Genomic DNA, 18,070 nt, shown 5'->3' with positions numbered 1-18,070 from the left:
CACACACACACACACACACACACACACACACACACACACACACACACACACAGTTTATTTATAGGGAAGAAGGTTCTAGTATCAGAAGACTTTAGGGATGTGTGTCTGGTTAGCTCAAATCACCCAATCGCAGACACACAACTCGCCAAGTCTTGGCAGACAAACAGTGCTGTGCAACACGGACTATTAGTGGCTCAACGCCAGCTTATAGCGTCCTCTACTTTTCCGGTTTTCCCACTCAGCACTCAAGACTTATTTCTTCAGTTACAAAACAGATTCCTCTCCGTCTTCACAGTGTGCTGACTGGAGGAACCAACACATACCTGCCTGCAGCTTTAAGAACTGGCCTGCGCTGCCACATATACAGGAGGGAAAGTCCCAGAGCCCTTTGACTGCTGATGTGATTTTCCACTCCTTGTTGACTGCTCCGGTTAAACGTGTTTTGCTAATTCATAATCCTGCACCAGAGTGATGGCGTTTTCCTTACATCAAATCCACGGCTCTAAATATGGCAACCAATATTTACTGTCAAAGCCATTGTGCCAGTCACTTGTGATCATTTTGACGATTGTTCTGTCGGCTTAAACAACGCTTCCATTTCAGTTGAATGTGAATGAGTGCGAGACATGTAATGAGAAAGGCTAAAAGAGGCAGCACAGCCAGCAGCAGCAGCAGCAGCAGCAGCAGCAGCAGCAGCAGCAGCAGCAGCGCTGCGGCGATGACTTCTCCCTGCACCAAGTCAGGTCAAAACAAAAAGCAAAAATTGGTTACATAACCATCACGTTTGAAACGGAATACCTTACAGACACTGATCTGTAAAGGTGAACCCCTACAACGGCCAGTCGTTGTCAAAACCTGAATGCCGGCTCCCTCCATAGCCGTGCAGAAAGTCGGACTGGGTAACATGGTGGACGTGGTGCCAATACAATGACTCTGCAAACTGAATAAAAAGCTGCTGTTTGAGTCAGTAGTGCGGACTCCTTTTGATGCTAGCCAAGATGCAGGTAGTGGAGTCAAAAGGAATACAGAGTTTCACAAAATTCCAAAATGCCACAGACGGACGACAGTTGTTGTCCAATGGAGGCCTCTGCAGCTGCAGTAGAAGTCTGCGGCAACTCTGGACGCTGACTGCGATGGAAACAATGTTCTCCACGACTATATATATGTGCCACACGCTGACAACTAACTAGCAGCTGACCGTCTGCAGCACGGTGGCTAATGTAATTGCATGATTATAATTATTTATTTATTTTGTACGCTTGCTCGGGTGTCTGGCAGGTAGTCCTTTGAGATTTACTAGCCAAAGAAAGAATCTGCCTGCATTTGGCGAGGAACATGTGTTCATTTTGGACTCTTCGCTCAATCGAAAGTGACGGTGAAATATATCACGTTGTTGGGTTTTGTGAGACGACGCCTCACTTTGATGGACGGGTGCAGAAAAGTTTTTTAAAAAAATTGTCATGAGCAATTATTGTCGGCAAATTGACATGACCCAAACTTTCACAGGGAATACAAATTGTGATTTTATTCTTGAAATAGCATGTCACAATTATTTTTCACAGGAATAGTTTGAATGTTTTGGTGTGTGTGTGGGGCGCGGACGCCCCGCCACTCTCTTCGCTGCTTTCGATAATGTTGCGCTCGCTCTTTTGTCTGGAGAGGCGGCGTTTTTGCACAGGAACACGGATGTTGTGCGGTTGAGGAATGCAGTCACGAGGGAAATGGCGGACTGACGGGAATGCAAAGTGCTAGAATTTCAGTGGCGCAGTAGCGTGCAGGTAAAGGTACATGCATACTTCGGATGAGTGCTCTGTGTTTTTGGCAGAGAAATCCCGTCACTGGTGGAACGGCCGACGACAGAGCCTTCTCACACTCCCCGTTAGTGCAACTGACTGACAACTCTACATGTCCTCAGACAGGTAAGACCCTGTCTGGGCTTGACTGCCTTGTACAACTTCACATCAAATGATCAAAAATGACGCCTTTCAAGGAGCGCTCGCACGAGGTTGTTCGTACCCTGCACAAAACGGGTTCGACACCCAAAGGTCCAGGGTGTGTGACTAGTGTCAACTCTGTTCATTATCCTCTATTACAGCACACAGCTTTGCCTCTGGGACGGACATGGCCTATAGCCAGTGCATGCATTCCTCTTTACAATCACGCAACAAAAGTGGTGGCGGTCATGGTGTTGTGGAGGCTGTGAATAAAATGACAATAGCCATAAAGTCGGCAAAGTGCTTCACAGTTTCTTCAAGAAACTTCAAACACGTCGCTGCGGTGAAATATTTGCAATGTCAAAAAAAAAAAAAAATCAATGAAAAATCCGACATCAAGGAAAGACAAAAAGCTTTGGCACATCTTCCACAAGAGGGAACAAAGGTTTATCTGACAATTTGTCAAATGATGCACGGCCTTCAACAGTTTTCATCATTTACCAATTAAAAGAAAAGATGAATGACGAAAACTCTTTGGTTCAACTGTAACCTCCGAGGCTGCTAGACGCATAAAAGCAGCGACAGAAGCAGTTTGGCAGCGAGCCGACAACCATGCCAACAAACTTGACATCTCAAAATGGGTCCCGTTACCATACAATCCTTTCCCAGTTTTGAAAAATCTGTTTAAACCAGCTAGCAGTTCGCCCAAAGACTCGGCAAACTAAGCAGGTTTTATCGGCTTGGCTCCATCGTTAGACCTGGGTGTAACACCTACAAGTGTGACTTGTTTCCGATGCAATTGATTAAAATTCTATTCACCTGCATCCCAGCAGCGCTCGAGTACAGATCAGTCTGTGCTTCATGTCGATCATTTTGAACAGGCACAGAAGTGAAAGCAGGAGAGAAGAAAAACACTGACCACATCCTCATTTGCCTCCATGCTGCTTTTCAATGTTTTTAAAGCTCTTTTTCCTTCTGTTGTGTTAAATGCAAGGGGGACATGCAGCTCATAGGCTGTCAATGAGACCCGGGATTTTTTCTGGCCAGTGGGAAGGGAGTCAAATATCTATTGTCAGCGGGTTGACTTGTTTCTTTTTTTCTTTTCTTTTTTTTTTTTAACATGGCTTACGTGCTGAAAATAGCTCATTTCAGAGGAAGGGGGACATTAATGAAGTGAAACCTTGCCTCTTGGTAGCTCTGTTGCTTTTGGTTCTGCTGTTTGAAAACAGCGATTTAGCCACAACTCTGGTTATAAAGAAAGAAAACAGCTGAGTGGTGGAAATGCGCGTACTGGTCAAAGTGGGTGCTTAGTTCCTTTGTATTACGTATACTGGCCCAGAGCAAGCAGGGGGCTACATATCAGTGAGCGGGGGTATGGGCCCCGGCTGACGGACCTCATCTCTTTGGTATTTTGGTATGCATTTGCTTTTTATTCATCCCACCCGCACAGGCGCAGAGGCCCGTCTCCCCCACAGTCCTCCCCTCCCCCTTTCCTGTTGTTGCTTTTCAATGTAAAGGCCTGGATGAATGGCTGCAGCTGGCCCATCAAAAGGCCAGCCCTGCTAAAGGGCCTTGGTGATTGAGATTCTACGAGGCCAAGCCACCTCTAGCCACCCCACCCCCAACACACTGCGTCCGAACAGAGCTGGCCCCTGTCTCAGCTTATAGCACATACTTGACACAAAGATACTGACACATGGGGGCTTAAACTGAAATGATATAGCTAAATGCCTTTGAGCACAACCTGAGTCAGGATAAGGTAATCTCTCAAGTCCCGATAGGTTGTAGTTTACTTAAATCTCTTGGCGACAAAGGTCAGTACCGGATGTGGCATCAAGTCAAAAGCTCATTTCTTAAATGTGTGTTTGCTTAACAAAGAAAACATAGGTGATTCATGTGTGACGTTATCATCAACTCTCAAGCTCAATAAAATCACTGAACCTACCATGGCCCCAACACATACACAATTTCAAATCTTTACTCATGTACTACTCAGCTGGAGGTATCTCAGACTATTAATTTACGAAAACTGTATGGATTTCCAATAAACCAAATATTTAGCCTTCAGTTTAAATAATGTGGGGGGAAAAAAACGTACTTGGTTTTAAATTCTCTGCTAAAAACTTTTTGAAGGCAAAAAAAACAAGGCGGCCATGGGGCAGTCTCAGAGGGCAGAACAGACAGCTGGGTGGGGGTTTGGTCACTATCTCAGTGCAACTTTGAGTGCTCTTTGTGACATCACTAGCACGCATTGTCTTTAAAGTGGAGCAAGGACAAGAGTCAAGGGAGGACTTTAATAGTGGTGAAAACACAGACCGGCTAGAAAACCATGTTGTTAGAAAACATTCAATTGCACAACAATCAGACAACCACATTCACCTCATTCTATGAAAAAAAAAAAAAAAAAGGAGGTCAGAAAATGTCTGGGCCGCCATAGCTTTACACAGGCATGTGGATAATAGGCTCACAGCTTCTGAGGAGGAACATCGGGAAGGCAAGCCGAGTGCTGTTAAGTAAACACTTCTTGTCTTTTTTCCCTGTGTGTTAGCAGCAGGCTGAGCAGACCAGGACACCTGAGCCCAGAGGGATACACCGCACACACCGTCTCGACAACCAGGTCCAAGACCTGGCCGACTAACCTCGGAATATTTCCACTGCCACGTATGGATAAGACACCATCCCACACAGGTTTCTGCTCGGCAGCCATCCCTTCAAAACGACAGTTAACGCAAGATGTACATGATGCCTGTTTCAAGCACGAAGCCATTTTACTGTTAAGACTGTTGCTCAGGTTTGATTTAAATTCCATGTGTGCATTTTAAAACATTTTGGAATTTGCGGTGTATTGAAACTGTGACGCAATATTTAATGACTCAGATGTGGAAATGAAAAAGCATAGCCGACACAGACGCACGCACGCTCTAGACGCGACTGGCAGCGAGATTCTTGTGCGCGTACGACAAATCTCATCTTCATTTCAACATATCTGACTGTAAGGACCGTTTGTTGTTAGAAAAGATACTGAAGTGGCAACAGCAGTTGTCTCCCTATGTTTTCCACATATTTCGACCAGAAAGTTAAAACAGAAACAAAACTCAAAAAGCATATTTCCCTGTGATACAGGGCTTTTTTTCTGCATACGTGAAGCGTTTTCCCCCCAATTTTTTCCCCTCGGAAAGAAAAAAAAAAGTGAAGACAGTACATCTATTCCAAGCTTCAATCAGAGAGATCAAAAGCCAAGTCTGTATAAAGCACATTTCTCAGGAAGCAGCAGCAGCAGCATGCCAGAATAAAAAAAACGTCCCTTTGATGTGCAAGAGACTCGGGGAAGAGAAAATATTATTGAGAGCTGCGCAACGCAGGACTGGAAAGTAAGCAAAATCTGACACGAGCTGAAGATGCTATCGAACACCCGAATCACGTAAACCCCCAAAATGAGGCCTGACATAGCCCGGAGGAAACGTCACAACCGGGTCCCGCCATTTTGATCCATTTCGCTTGGTGGATGGGACGTTCAAAGGGCTTCAGATGCCATGAGTCGCAAGGGGGCTTTGACATTAAAACGCCGGCTTTAAAAGAATTTACGCCGAACAGCGAGAAACACAAGAGAATGAGAAGTGAGTGGGGCAACGACCGAGAATGAAAGTCTGAAAAACATGATGATGTTTGCCAAAACAGACCACACATATTAGAGGCCTGCACAGACACAATGCTGAGGAGAAGCAGGAACTGGACAGCATGCTTCTCTTCCCCTTTCAAAAAACAAATCCTCTGAAAGATTTTTCTTGCAAAGGGAAAAATTTAATTGCGCAATATACCACAAACTATGACAGCCACCATCACATTAACCACAGGACAATTATTACAAAATCTATGACAAAAATGCAACCCAATATAACCAGCTATTAAAACATGAGTTTAGTAACTTGTAAAGCCATACATATATTTAAACTGCACAATGACTGAAAATCTGCATGATTTTCTGGAATATATCAGTTTGGGCATGGAAAGTAGCACAGTGCACTCCATTTAGCTCATTAGTCACACAAAGTTGGACAAGCAAGGTGTCTGTTGTTGTTTTGAGCGTTTTTAGCCCATAGCAAAGATAAACATCACATTATGAAAGCTCAGAAAACCCCAATAGAAATTCAGGTAGATGTTGCGCAACGACTTTGACGGCAATGACACAGCACAAACACCCAACAAACAATTTGTGCAATGCACAGAAAGGCACATGGACATTAGTGGCAACTTGCTATAGATGGGACTGATGCAGCAACAATTGAAAGTACACTCTATACTAGCACAGGAATCTCTAAAATTTGTACAGAGGTACTGATGGAGGATGTTGTTTACTGCCTACAAGATACTATTCATCAAACCCCACTCACTGCTTTCTGGCCAAAGCAGAAACAAAAGCACACTGGCTAGCAAATTTCTGTTTCGAAGAGAAGAAACAAGCGATAATGAAAATTGTTTTAGAGCAAGGGCTTCGTTCTACGGTCAAACAGGGCACAAATGACAACAGTTCACTATAGCTTGTGCCAGCTCGAGCTACTCATCTGCTGCCACCTCCACATCCTCCTGTATGCACTTCAACAAGAAAGTCACATAGGCACGTGACTTTCTTGTTGTACTAGTTGACTTTTAAATCTACTGTATCAGTTTGAAAATTATCTTCTGCACAGATGAAACAAGGCGAACCTATGACTATATTCAGCAGATGCGGGGTGGGAAAAACACACACCTACCCATTTCAAGTTCTAAAATGTTGTATCAACACACAAAAAATAATAAATACAACTGAAGCAACTGTTCAACAATTCAGGCGTTGGATCTCAGTAGGTGTGGTTACATGGAGTGCATGTAATCGGATTGAACACCGAGCCGATTAAAATCGCATCAATGTAAACACCAACTGAAGTGGACAAATGCAATTTCAATCTCGAGGAGGAGGTATAACTCTGTTTCAGATCCGATCAGTCCATGCAGTCCACATCAGATTAGTTGCCATTGTCGGAGCTGCGTGCGCATGTCCACTGCATAACACAATTGTTCTGCCACATCACGCATAAAATTAACCATTCGGTGCTCGTCTCTTCCTGCTCATATTTTAAACAAGGAATATATTCATGTTGGGTCACAGCTTCAAGAGATACACAGCAAGCTGGATTAATCTTGCAAACCACTCTTTAGCCAATACTGGCAGATTCCACGTTTTGCTGGGTGTGTGACATTACGTGCACATCACTGACAGTCTACATCATTGCATTAAAGGAAGCCACAAATCAATTTGATCACTTTATTCAGTGTTAATGTAAACAGAACAGTCTTATCTCTCAATTTGAACAAATTCAATTTGATTGACAAAAAAAAAAGTGACCACGTAAACACACCTACTTAAGACTGTAGCTTTTGATCAAGGAAGTGCTTGCCTCTTCATGCAGCGAGTACTATGAAACAATGATGCATTCACACTGAATCTGAGGCTGTGATGAAAATGCAGCAGTTCTCGTTCATTTTCAATTGGACATCCAGCGATCCAGTTGTGACAGTCAACACCGGACACATAAACGACTGCTGTCGCAGACACGTCCAGTGTCTGAGACTCATTCGGCGAGACTCAACTTTTACACCACTGCATCCTGCTACACTCGAACTTCTAATCATGTTTCTAGGTGACACAGCCAACTACACAACGAAATGTCTGTTACAGAATCCTGCCACATTAGTTGCATGAGATCGACCCATTGTACAGTTGCCGCACACACAACTCTCCCAGTTTACGTCGCACTGAAATTGTGCATTCTTGTTTACATATAAATGTTAGGTGATATTTTGCGTGGTTTTGCCATAGCCTGCAGTCTTCAGCAAAACAAGACTTGTATTTCAGTAAATCATTTTCATCAGTACTGAGACAGTCCTGACAAGATTCATTACTACAGAAAAGTCTACATTTGGTGTGATACACCAACAGCCAGCATGCTATTCCCTGCCACATGTAAACATTAGCATGAGTTTTTCATCATTTTCAGGTCAGTAAAGGAGGAGCCCAACATAGTTCCTTACAATTGACTTGTACAGATTCCTTTTTATTCCTCCACGCCAATTTATATTCACATGCCATAGAAAACCAAGATTGTGGCTGCATCTGCACGACAAAACCGTTTTGATAAAAAATTGTGTACAACTTATCGTGTCAAAGGGCAAAGAAATTCAACTGTGATCCCACGCATAATAACGTTCATGTATAGCAAAGTAGGGCATGTGCTACCACTTGAATCTCGGATTAAAGCCACAGCACAGAGAAATAGAGCCTACGCAGGCTCAAGGGAGACGAGAGATATGCATCACTGCCTCTGCAGTGTAGTCAACATGAACGCCCCAACAAGCTAAAACACTCTGTATCTTGGTGGAAAACACCACAGGCGGCACTGCAGTGTTTTCCTCAGCAATGGTACTGCACCAAAGTGGAGAGCTTCCCTGAGATATTCCATTTCCTCTACAGTTCATCACAAATCCCTCCACGTCATGTCCCCCCAATAACAAGATTTTAGCACAGAGAACTCAGTCACTCAACTAACCTAGAGTAATACTGCAGTTTTGCAGCACTAGTACCCCTGGACACCTCACGATGAAGCCAGATAACCTGTGAGCAAATCAAAGCAATACACACCTACAAGCACATTTCCTCTTCTATAAATTATAACTGATTCCTCTATGCACAGCTAAGCAACCAGGATAACTGCATTGATATTATGCTACCAAAATAATAAGAGAACAATTTGCCATGCCCTGCTACATTGTATTCATCCTAGCCCCACTGAAACATGACTGCTTTTGCCAAAATATTTTGTTTCCCCTAAAAAAGAGAAAACGTGAACATAAAATAATTCCAAAGGACGTTTTATTTTGTCTTATTTCTACAAAATCGGTACATTTACCAGCATTTTTGGAACATGCAGCACACAGCACAGGCTGTCTCTGCATCAAGACAATTGCATCAAATGTGTAAATATTCACACAAACCATGGTGTGCTACAGGAAAAAGTGGACAAGAATTTGTCACAACCAAATTTATTCTGACAACTCATTTATGTTTTCCCACAGTAACTGGTTGCGTTGAAGAACCAATTCCTGACCAAATACAAGTCTTGCGTTTTCTGAATAACTGTTGGATAAAACACTACGATAGATACATTTCTGAATGCAATACAAGTGTAATTAAAGTACCCCCTACATTTCGGAGCATGAATTAACAGTCTCATCTCGTATTTTGCGATACAAGTTTAAAACATAGTCGCATAGTCGAGGTAACAGTGGCGGCAGCAACAGCCAGTTTGTTTGTTGTTAACAAGCATTGAGAAAGCTAATGCAACTCACCTCTGTTTGAAGCTGCAGGAACACACACAGCTCGCTGAATCTCAAAAGCTCAATCTTTGCCAAGATGTGTTCCACTGGATGCCCCCAGATGTAGCCGTCGATTCAGTTTACAAGGATCCGAAGACATCCGCATAAAAGAGCAACGACCATCGCAGCCCGCTAGAATCGAGGCTAGCGCTAGCTTGTTAAAATCATGCAGAGCAAGAGTCGTACGTCCAAAGAAAAAAAAACAATAAAATATCCACGAAACCTCGTTTACAGCGAAGCTATTTCATCTTCGACACGAATTAAGAACCATACATTCTCCATTCGGATAACGGTAGGCTTGCTTGAGTGAATGTAAAACATCGAAAGATAATATTTTGGTTCTATGAAGTCCCTCCGCTTACCCATTCGAGCAGTTCCCGAGCGGCCTTGACTTTAATGTGTGAACGCAAGGGACGGAAACACTTTGGGGATGGAACGAGCCTGCTGATAGGCTGTGGTGCTATGGGCGGATACCGTTTCAGCAGTGAAAGAAACTGACGCCATTTTGGCTCTACGCTCCATCCATCTCTCCGCATTCAAAGGACGTTTTAGTCCAACTTGGCTCCTTTACGACTCTCAGTTTCAAACGCGAGAGACACACTCCATTATGTAGTTGGAAACCAAGAAAAGGAAATGGAGTACAGACACGAGGTGCACTTAATTTATTCATCTTCACGTGCAACTCTAAAAATCAGCTTCTTCTGTTATCTGGAATACGACCTTATCGTCTTATAATAACGAGTGTGTGTCGTTTTAAATAGAAGAAGTGCTGCAAATTACTAAGAGTAAAGTTCGTGCGTATATTATAAAAATGTGTTGCTTATTAAGTGTTGCTATTTGAATGTTATCAAATCTATTATTAGGCGTATTCGATTCCTAATCAATTGTCGCTTATTGAGATGCAAGTTTCCGTTTATGGATGGGTTTGACTAACAATGTTTACATATTACAAGACTTGAATTGGGTCATAGGGCACGTAGCGGATGAGTGAGCGGAGTGTCCGGGTGAACAACTCTAACGCACCCCTCTTAAACCACGCCAGTACGCGAATGAAAGAAACATTTTCATTGGCCAAACTAGAACGTCTCTTCTTTTATTGGCTTAGTGAAATGTCATTCAAATCGGCTCACGTACGTTGTCCAACGTCACTCATAATTACTTTACCTCCGTGGTTGTTTACCTCGGATTTTTTTCTTTTACGACCTACCTCTTTAATAGAGTTATACGTTTGAAAATAAAGTTGTATGGTCAGGGTCACCTAACGAACGTATCAATTTCGTTTAGTAAACCCGAATGCATACCATATTAAACAACAATGTAAAATGTAAATTAAACGTTGGAAAAATAGATCTTCGTTACCAGGTCAAGCGTCGTTTCTATGGAGCAATTGCTTCACAGTAATATCAATAATATTTTAAAAACCCACACAAGCTTTTAATAAAATAAAATACAATAAAACAATAATAATAATAAATTACACAAAAACAAACAAGTAAACGGCTCCTCTGTGGAAAGGCGGCTCACATGAACCAATGGTGCACTCTGCTGGACAACTTCTTTGTGCTACCTGGCAAAAGTGCATAACTTGCCATTTACACGGCACTGCTTTCAACCTTTAATTTGTAGTGTAAAACAAGAATCTACAAATTATGATATACCTTTGAGCAACAACACTAGTGACACATAACCAATCTCATTTACGAGCATTTCTTTATCGGTGTTTGACACGCATGCGCACTGAGTGATGTTCCTGCCGTGGCTTGTTATATAAAAATGTTGTTGCTAAAGAGCGGGATCAGTTTCACAGGATTAAAAGGTAGAACGTCTAAAAGAAGCGTGCTGCGCGTTTAGCTGCAATTTGTAAGTCCACGCGTCATCGTCTGACCATTTACAATTTTATTGCGTCGGTTATGCGCAACACCTGCGCAGCTAGTAGCTGCACGAAGAAAAACGAGCAGGGTTCAGAGTTCACAGGGCGTAGACTGCCATTACGTAGAGGCCACGGTCAACGTAACAGGCTAACGCTGCACAGTGGCAGCAACAACAACAGAGGCGTTACACAAAGTTTGCCTGCACAGACAACGGATAGCTATGACACCACCACATATGAGCTGATCAAACACAAAAACACACACGGGACTCAGTGGCACCATGTCCGCTCTGTTGTCACTGCACCGCGCTGCCCTTTGCCGAAGAACCGGCAGGTCGCTGCTATTGACGTTGTCGAGGCAAAACTCACGTTTTCTCGGCAACGTTTGGCCGTCCAGCGGCGGTGTGAGAGGTGTGTTGCGCAGGCTTGCTAATGGCAGACAGGTGCTTCTCTCCAAATCAGAGCAGAGGGCCGCGACTCAGCAACAGAGCCTCATCCAGGTGGGTTAACTCACGTCTAATTCTTGACTTTTTAATTCACGTTAATGCGTTGACATTTCAATGTCTTTATTCTTTATTTTTCGTCACATCTTGTGTGTTTTCTACTTAAACCAACACTAAAGTTGTGTCAATGTATCCTCATCAGAGCCTTCTCCATAGACCGCTGGGTGTGGGGATGGTGGGACTCACCAAAGAGCTAATCAGCAGAAACTTGCTGAAGAATCCTGTGGGTCTGTTAAATCTGCTAAGTAAGTGCAAATCTTTCACACTTGTTATGTGCTCATACTCGGAAACGCCATCACTGCTTCATTCTTTTAGTCATAGCTAATAACGGCGGAATGATTTCAGGTTCTACAAATTACTTTAGTACAACTCAGTCCAAACATCAGAAAAATAAAAGTGACGGTGCAAAGGGGAAGACGCCAGAGGAAGATGAAGGTCAGTGACGAAGGTTTTGTCATATTGCTGCTTATTTACTACACACCTGACTGTCCTCCGCTGTGCCTTCGTTCCTCGTTATAGAGGAGAAGAAACGTCGTGAGCAGGAGGACCAGATGTATCGCGAGCGCCTGCGGACCCTGTTCATCATCGCGCTCATCATGAGCCTGTTGAACTCCATCAACACCAGTGGTGGGAATATCTCTTGGAATGACTTTGTCAATGAGATGCTGGCCAAGGGAGAGGTTTCACGTGTGCAAGTGGTTCCCGAAAGCGATATCGTCGAAATCTACCTCCACCCCGGAGCGGTCATTTTTGGCCGGCCTGTACGTTGGAGAAAGCGCTTCATTTGCATCAATTTTAAAATGGAATGTGCACATACACGCTCACTCGTTATTGGCTGACAGGGTTGGTTGTTTTTTCTTTGCTTTGTTTTTAAACAGAGACTGGCGCTGATGTACAGAATGCAGGTTGCTAACATTGACAAATTTGAGGAGAAACTGAGAGCTGCTGAAGAGGAGCTGAAAATCGATACCAAAGACAGGATACCAGTGTCGTACAAACGGACTGGGTTCTTTGGAAAGTAAGAACTGATCTTATTTTCAAGCTGCATTATCTTAAAGCTGTTCAATCTTTTGGATTTTTGTTGCTTTTGTTGACTCTGGAATCAGAGTTCGAGAATCGTGATCATTTAACCTGCCAACAAGTGTAAAGTATATATTTAATTATAGATAAATAAATAAATGGATACATCAGTTTTTATAAACAAGTCTATATTCCAAGTGCATATTTAGTTGTTGTCAAAACATTAAGTTTTGTACATGAAAAATAAGTTGTGTATCGTTTATCAGAGAAAGATAAACTTGGTTTCAGATTCTTTGTGTCTTGTGAATCACAGTGCTGTCTACGCTCTGGGCATGGCTGCCATCGGCGTGGCTATTCTCTGGTACATTTTCCGACTGGCTGGCATGGGCGGCAGAGAGGGCGGCTTCAGCGCCTTTGTGAGTTGACATACAGAAGCGTCGAGGTAATTCTCAATTTTACGAAAAGCCGCGTTTCACTATTGTTTCCTTTGTCCACCAGAATCAGCTGAAGATGGCCAAGTTCACTATTGTGGACGGCAAGTCGGGTAAAGGTGTCAGCTTCAAAGACGTTGCAGGCATGCACGAGGCCAAGATGGAAGTAAAGGAGTTTGTGGATTACCTAAAGGTAGGAAACCCATTGATCTCTTGTTGTATTGGGTCATGATTTAATGTAACCGATTTAGGTAGGGGCTTAATATTCATCAAACAGATCTCACACGAGCAAAATCATTAAATCTGTTATTTTTCCTCTTATCTGGCACAAAGTCCTGAAAACTTTATTACGAATGAGCACATCAGAGGGGTGGTCAATGTGAAATGTTTTGGAGATACAGCCAGTCTGCCAGACAGACGCCAGACTGAGATGGTTTGGACAGAGGAGGGACAGTGAATGTCTGGGTAGAAGGATGTTGAGGTTGGAAATGGCAGGCAGGAGGCCTGGAGGAAGAATAGACAGGAGATTTATGGATTTAGTGAAAGAGGACATGAATCTAGTTGGTGGGAGAAAAGCGGACGAGAGAGATGATTGGCCGTGGCCACGACTGATGGTAACAGCCCAAAGGAGAAGGAGTAGATCATCTCCACCACTCACAAAACAAATACAAAACCTACCCCTGCTGCGTCTAATTCTCTAATTCCACAATTAATACCACATTGACATTTCTTGTCAGAATCCAGAACGCTACATTCAGCTGGGAGCCAAGGTTCCCAAGGGGTCTTTGCTGCTTGGGCCTCCAGGCTGCGGGAAAACCCTGCTGGCAAAGGCTGTGGCTACCGAGGCCCAGGTGCCCTTTTTGGCTATGGCCGGCTCTGAGTTTGTCGAAGTGATTGGAGGTATGTACGACTGCGTCAGTTAGCAGTGGGTCTATCTCAGAGGAACCTTCAGTAAAAAGTTTCTTTTTTTTAATGGTTGTGCTTAGGCCTGGGTGCCGCTCGGGTCAGGAGTCTGTTCAAAGAGGCCCGGAGCAGAGCGCCCTGCATCGTCTACATCGACGAGATCGACGCTGTGGGAAAGAAGCGCTCCAATAACATGTCGGGTTTCTCTAACACTGAGGAGGAGCAGACGCTGAACCAGTTGCTGGTGGAGATGGACGGTGAGCTTCACCTCTCGGAGCAGTTTGTTGCCGCCTGGGCTCCACTAATCAGAGCTCGTTTAAAACACCTGCGCTCCTCTGCAGGAATGGGGACAACGGACCACGTCATAGTCCTGGCTTCCACGAACAGGGCAGACATCCTGGACAACGCTCTGATGAGACCGGGCAGACTGGACAGGCACATCTTCATCGATCTGCCCACGCTGCAGGTAGTCTTGAGCAGGTGTTTTCGCAGCAGAGGCCTTAGTAAAGCAGGAGTGGAGTTGTTGAAATAATGTCTGGCTGAAACAATTGCATGAAATTCTAGTTTCAGTTTTTTTATTTTTTTTATTTTCACTTTCTGTCCTTCAGGAACGGAAGGAAATCTTTGAGCAGCATCTTAAGAATTTAAAACTGGTGATGCCTCCAAACTTCTACTCACTGCGTCTGGCTGAGCTTACCCCGGGCTTCAGTGGTACATAATTATTCCTTCCACCTAATGTATATCAGTCAACATGCAGGTCTGAAAACGACATGCACTTCAATTGGCATTAAAGATACTGCTGACTTGCGAACTTGACGTGCCGTTTCCCGTGTGTCCACCCCCGATAACCCTGCCGCACACCCGCTTCTCCTGTGCAGGTGCCGACATCGCCAACATTTGCAACGAAGCTGCGCTGCATGCAGCCAGAGAGGGACACAAGCACATCGATACGTTAAACTTTGAGCACGCGGTAGAGAGAGTCATCGCAGGTAGGATGTTCCCACCACCGTCGATTCTGGGCCGATGGACGTCGCACTGATCACTACGTTGTTTGCGTGCCTTCAGGAAGTGCAAAGAAGAGCAAGATCCTCTCGAAAGAGGAGCAGAGGGTGGTGGCTTTCCACGAATCCGGACACGCACTGGTTGGGTGGCTCCTTGAACACACGGAGGCAGTTATGAAGGTAACGTGCTCCTGTACGGCCGAGCCGTTCATCGCCTGCCACATAGCTGCGTCTGGTTCGAGGTTCGTCTTCGCCACTCACAGACGGCTCTCTTCTGCGTGTGTCTGTCAGGTGTCCATCACCCCGAGGACCAACGCAGCCTTGGGATTCGCCCAGATCCTTCCGCGTGACCAGTACTTGTTCACCAAGGAGCAGCTGTTTGAGCGAATGTGCATGGCTCTGGGTGGCAGGACGGCTGAGGCCATCACCTTTAACAAGGTCACAACAGGTACACACCTTTTGTTTGGACTCTTCTCACTTGTGCTGTTAATTACATGGCGATCTCTCCGGAAAGGTGTGGTTATTCAAATGGTTTTAGATTCTTTAAGCTATTGCAAGCAATGTATTATTGCAAAATAAGAGTATCAAGTCAGAACTGCCAAAGTCATTTCTTGTGGCTGGTGTAATTAATTCAATTCAAAGCTGATTTCCTGGAAGAATGAATCATCTCATGTGTGGGTCATCATGACCTGTCCAATGAATCAGCGTGTTTGCAAACCTGCACACTGAACATCTCTAGACTCACTTTCCCGTGTGCTGTCACTCCACAGGAGCTCAGGACGACTTGCGCAAGGTGACGCGTGTGGCTTACTCCATGGTGAAGCAGTACGGCATGTGCGACAGCGTCGGCCAGGTTTCCTTCCCTGAGACGGAGGAGCAGGGAGCCATCGGGCGACGTCCTTTCAGCCAGGGCCTGCAGGAGCAGATGGACCATGTGGGTTATTAAATTGCACTCAAGTCCTGTATTGGTTCTGCATTGACAACGTAATGAGTTTTGCTTCTTATTCTGTGCTTTGGCATTTGCAGATATGCCCCAATCAGATCTCATCTGTTCACATCACCCCGAACACATTGAAAGTGTCTCGTCACATTGTTTAAGAAATAACTGAACATCTTGTTCTTTCAGGAGGCCAAGATGTTGGTGGCCCGCGCTTACAAACACACAGAGAAGCTGCTGCTGGACAACAGAGACAAGCTGGCGCTGGTCAGTTATTCCCCTGTGCAAAAAGAATTTTTTTTCATGTCATAGTTGGCACATCGTTATAAATTTAAGTCACAATTAATGATGATTAGGGGAGCAACGATTAGTCAACGTAATCGATTATGTACGCGAAAATGTAATCGTCGACGCGTCGTGTTATTGTAAATTGCTGAAGTGCAGTGCAGTACTGAGCGCTGAGGGTGGCAGTGCCGCTCGTTGTTTACATCCTGCAGAAAAACAGAGAAGAAGAACGAGTTCGTCTCTGTAAAGGCTCAAAACCTCCCACCCAAAGTTTCTAAAGTTAAGGAATATTTCATAGAAAATGAAGCAGCGAAACACTGTCACTGGGTCAAATTTGACCTCCTGGATCATCGTGTTGAACTCACCCATCTCCTCTTATGTCTATTTCTCTATTTTTAACTTTTTTTTATTTTTTAAAGCCGTGGTGTAGAAGGCGGTGGTTCGTTTTAACGTAAAACAAAACTTTTTGGTCAACAAAACTTAAAAAAAAATCATATCTTCATATCTTTTATTCTTTAGTCTAAATTGTAGTTTCTAAATTGGAAAGTTAAAAAATCTTTTATGGCAACAGGAACTTCAATAACGTGGTCAAAAAACGGTTTGTAACCATATTGGTGAATTACAGCCCCTGATTAGATAAAAATTAGTCAACAGTAAAAAAAATAATTGTTAGTTGCAGCCCTAGTGATGATATGCTTGTTTTCTTTTCTTTTCATTCCAGCTGGCCAACACGCTGTTGGAGCGCGAAGTGGTGAGTTACGAGGACATCGAAGCCCTACTGGGCGCGCCTCCTCACGGCCCCAAAAAGATGATAGTTCCACAGAGCTGGATAGAAGCTGAGAGGGACAAGCAGGACACGGACGACGAACCTCCACCGCCACCTCCTCGCAAACACAGAGAAGACGAAATGAACCCGCAGCTGGTCTGAAATCGGTCAGTGCCTCAGCACAGGCTCTCCATCTGAAATATCCATCATGTGTTATCTTAATTCATTAAGACGCACTGTGTGAACAGCCATGACCATAATAGATGCGCGCGCGTACACACACACACACACACACACACACACACACACACACACACTAAATGAGAATTCATGTCGGAAAGATTGCGGTTGATATTTTTTACCTGATTGTACACACATGTAAAAAAAGAACAACTATTTAAGATTTTGAATTTTGTTTTCCCCCTTGGCGCTTAACTATTAAAATTGTGTATAAAGTTTCAAATGTAGCAGGCGTCACACGACAACAGGGTTTCCTTTGCGACTTGATTTTGTCAGAAGATGAAGCTGAACTTTTTCTGCTGTAAAAGGAAAAAGTCATTGTTTTAGACACTGGTTTGGTTGCTTTTAAGGAAAATGGAATCCTAATGCCATTGCAAAGATGTTACAAAGTGTTGAAATAAAGTTTTATTTGAACAGTTTGTTGTCTTCTAATACATATAACTGCAGACAAGAAAGGTTTCTGAGGGGATGAACAAATGAGACTTCATATAAAGTCGATATTTATTTTGCAGGCACCAAGACAAACAAAAACAGAAAAAAAAACACAATTATTAAAATAAAAAAAAAACAATCAGAATTCATAGTCTTGACCTTTATAAATGATTACTGTGCTTTTGTTGAAATGGTTGATGTCGTTTCGATATTCCAAACTGATGAGCAGAGGCTGGAATGGAGAGTTTATGAGCAAAGCAAGAAAAAAGATAGCAAAGCTATTTTTATTTTATTTTTTTTTTAGAAAATAAGTACTTTTATATAAAAACAAAAAAAAA

The 18,070-nt window shown here is 43.6% G+C and overlaps 2 protein-coding genes across 4 annotated transcripts in view; one reads left to right on the top strand and one right to left on the bottom strand.

Annotated features, from left to right (window-relative positions):
- The window catches only part of ankrd11 (ankyrin repeat domain 11), an 81,245-nt gene extending 71,464 nt beyond the window's left edge, over nucleotides 1–9,781 (bottom strand). Inside the window, exon 1 of one of the 3 annotated variants that reach the window (XM_076020756.1) lies at nucleotides 9,318–9,781. The gene's annotated coding sequence lies outside the window, so the exon portion shown is untranslated. The remainder of the gene's footprint in view (nucleotides 1–9,317) is intronic. The other 2 variants (XM_076020737.1, XM_076020745.1) reach the window with 2 other exon arrangements.
- A 1,147-nt stretch (nucleotides 9,782–10,928) lies between these two features.
- Nucleotides 10,929–17,714, top strand: spg7 (SPG7 matrix AAA peptidase subunit, paraplegin). Its single transcript, XM_076020822.1, has 17 exons — nucleotides 10,929–11,714; nucleotides 11,860–11,962; nucleotides 12,063–12,152; nucleotides 12,237–12,478; nucleotides 12,596–12,735; nucleotides 13,051–13,153; nucleotides 13,236–13,361; nucleotides 13,906–14,068; nucleotides 14,155–14,328; nucleotides 14,413–14,537; nucleotides 14,680–14,782; nucleotides 14,950–15,060; nucleotides 15,137–15,252; nucleotides 15,364–15,520; nucleotides 15,843–16,006; nucleotides 16,199–16,276; nucleotides 17,016–17,714. The coding sequence occupies exons 1-17, from the start codon at nucleotides 11,496–11,498 to the stop codon at nucleotides 17,220–17,222; spliced, it is 2,421 nt and encodes an 806-aa protein (XP_075876937.1). The 5' UTR covers nucleotides 10,929–11,495; the 3' UTR covers nucleotides 17,223–17,714.
- Nucleotides 17,715–18,070: the final 356 nt, after the last annotated feature.

This window comes from Nelusetta ayraudi, unplaced genomic scaffold (assembly GCF_046127955.1).
Source record: "Nelusetta ayraudi isolate G7.1 ecotype Tasmania unplaced genomic scaffold, CSIRO-AGI_Nayr_v1 ptg000002l, whole genome shotgun sequence".
NCBI classification, from domain to species: domain Eukaryota; kingdom Metazoa; phylum Chordata; class Actinopteri; order Tetraodontiformes; family Monacanthidae; genus Nelusetta; species Nelusetta ayraudi.
The sequence above is the reverse complement of the archived record's forward strand: the minus strand, read 5'-3'. Positions and strand labels throughout refer to the sequence as shown.

Bases quoted from the DNA above. Each gene is read 5' to 3' on its own strand.
- spg7 (XM_076020822.1), top strand. From the start codon at position 11,496: ATGTCCGCTCTGTTGTCACTGCACCGCGCTGCCCTTTGCCGAAGAACC. The intron at 11,963-12,062 runs GTAAGTGCAAAT...GAATGATTTCAG, and splicing joins GGGTCTGTTAAATCTGCTAA to GTTCTACAAATTACTTTAGT. The intron at 15,253-15,363 runs GTAACGTGCTCC...TGTGTCTGTCAG, and splicing joins ACACGGAGGCAGTTATGAAG to GTGTCCATCACCCCGAGGAC.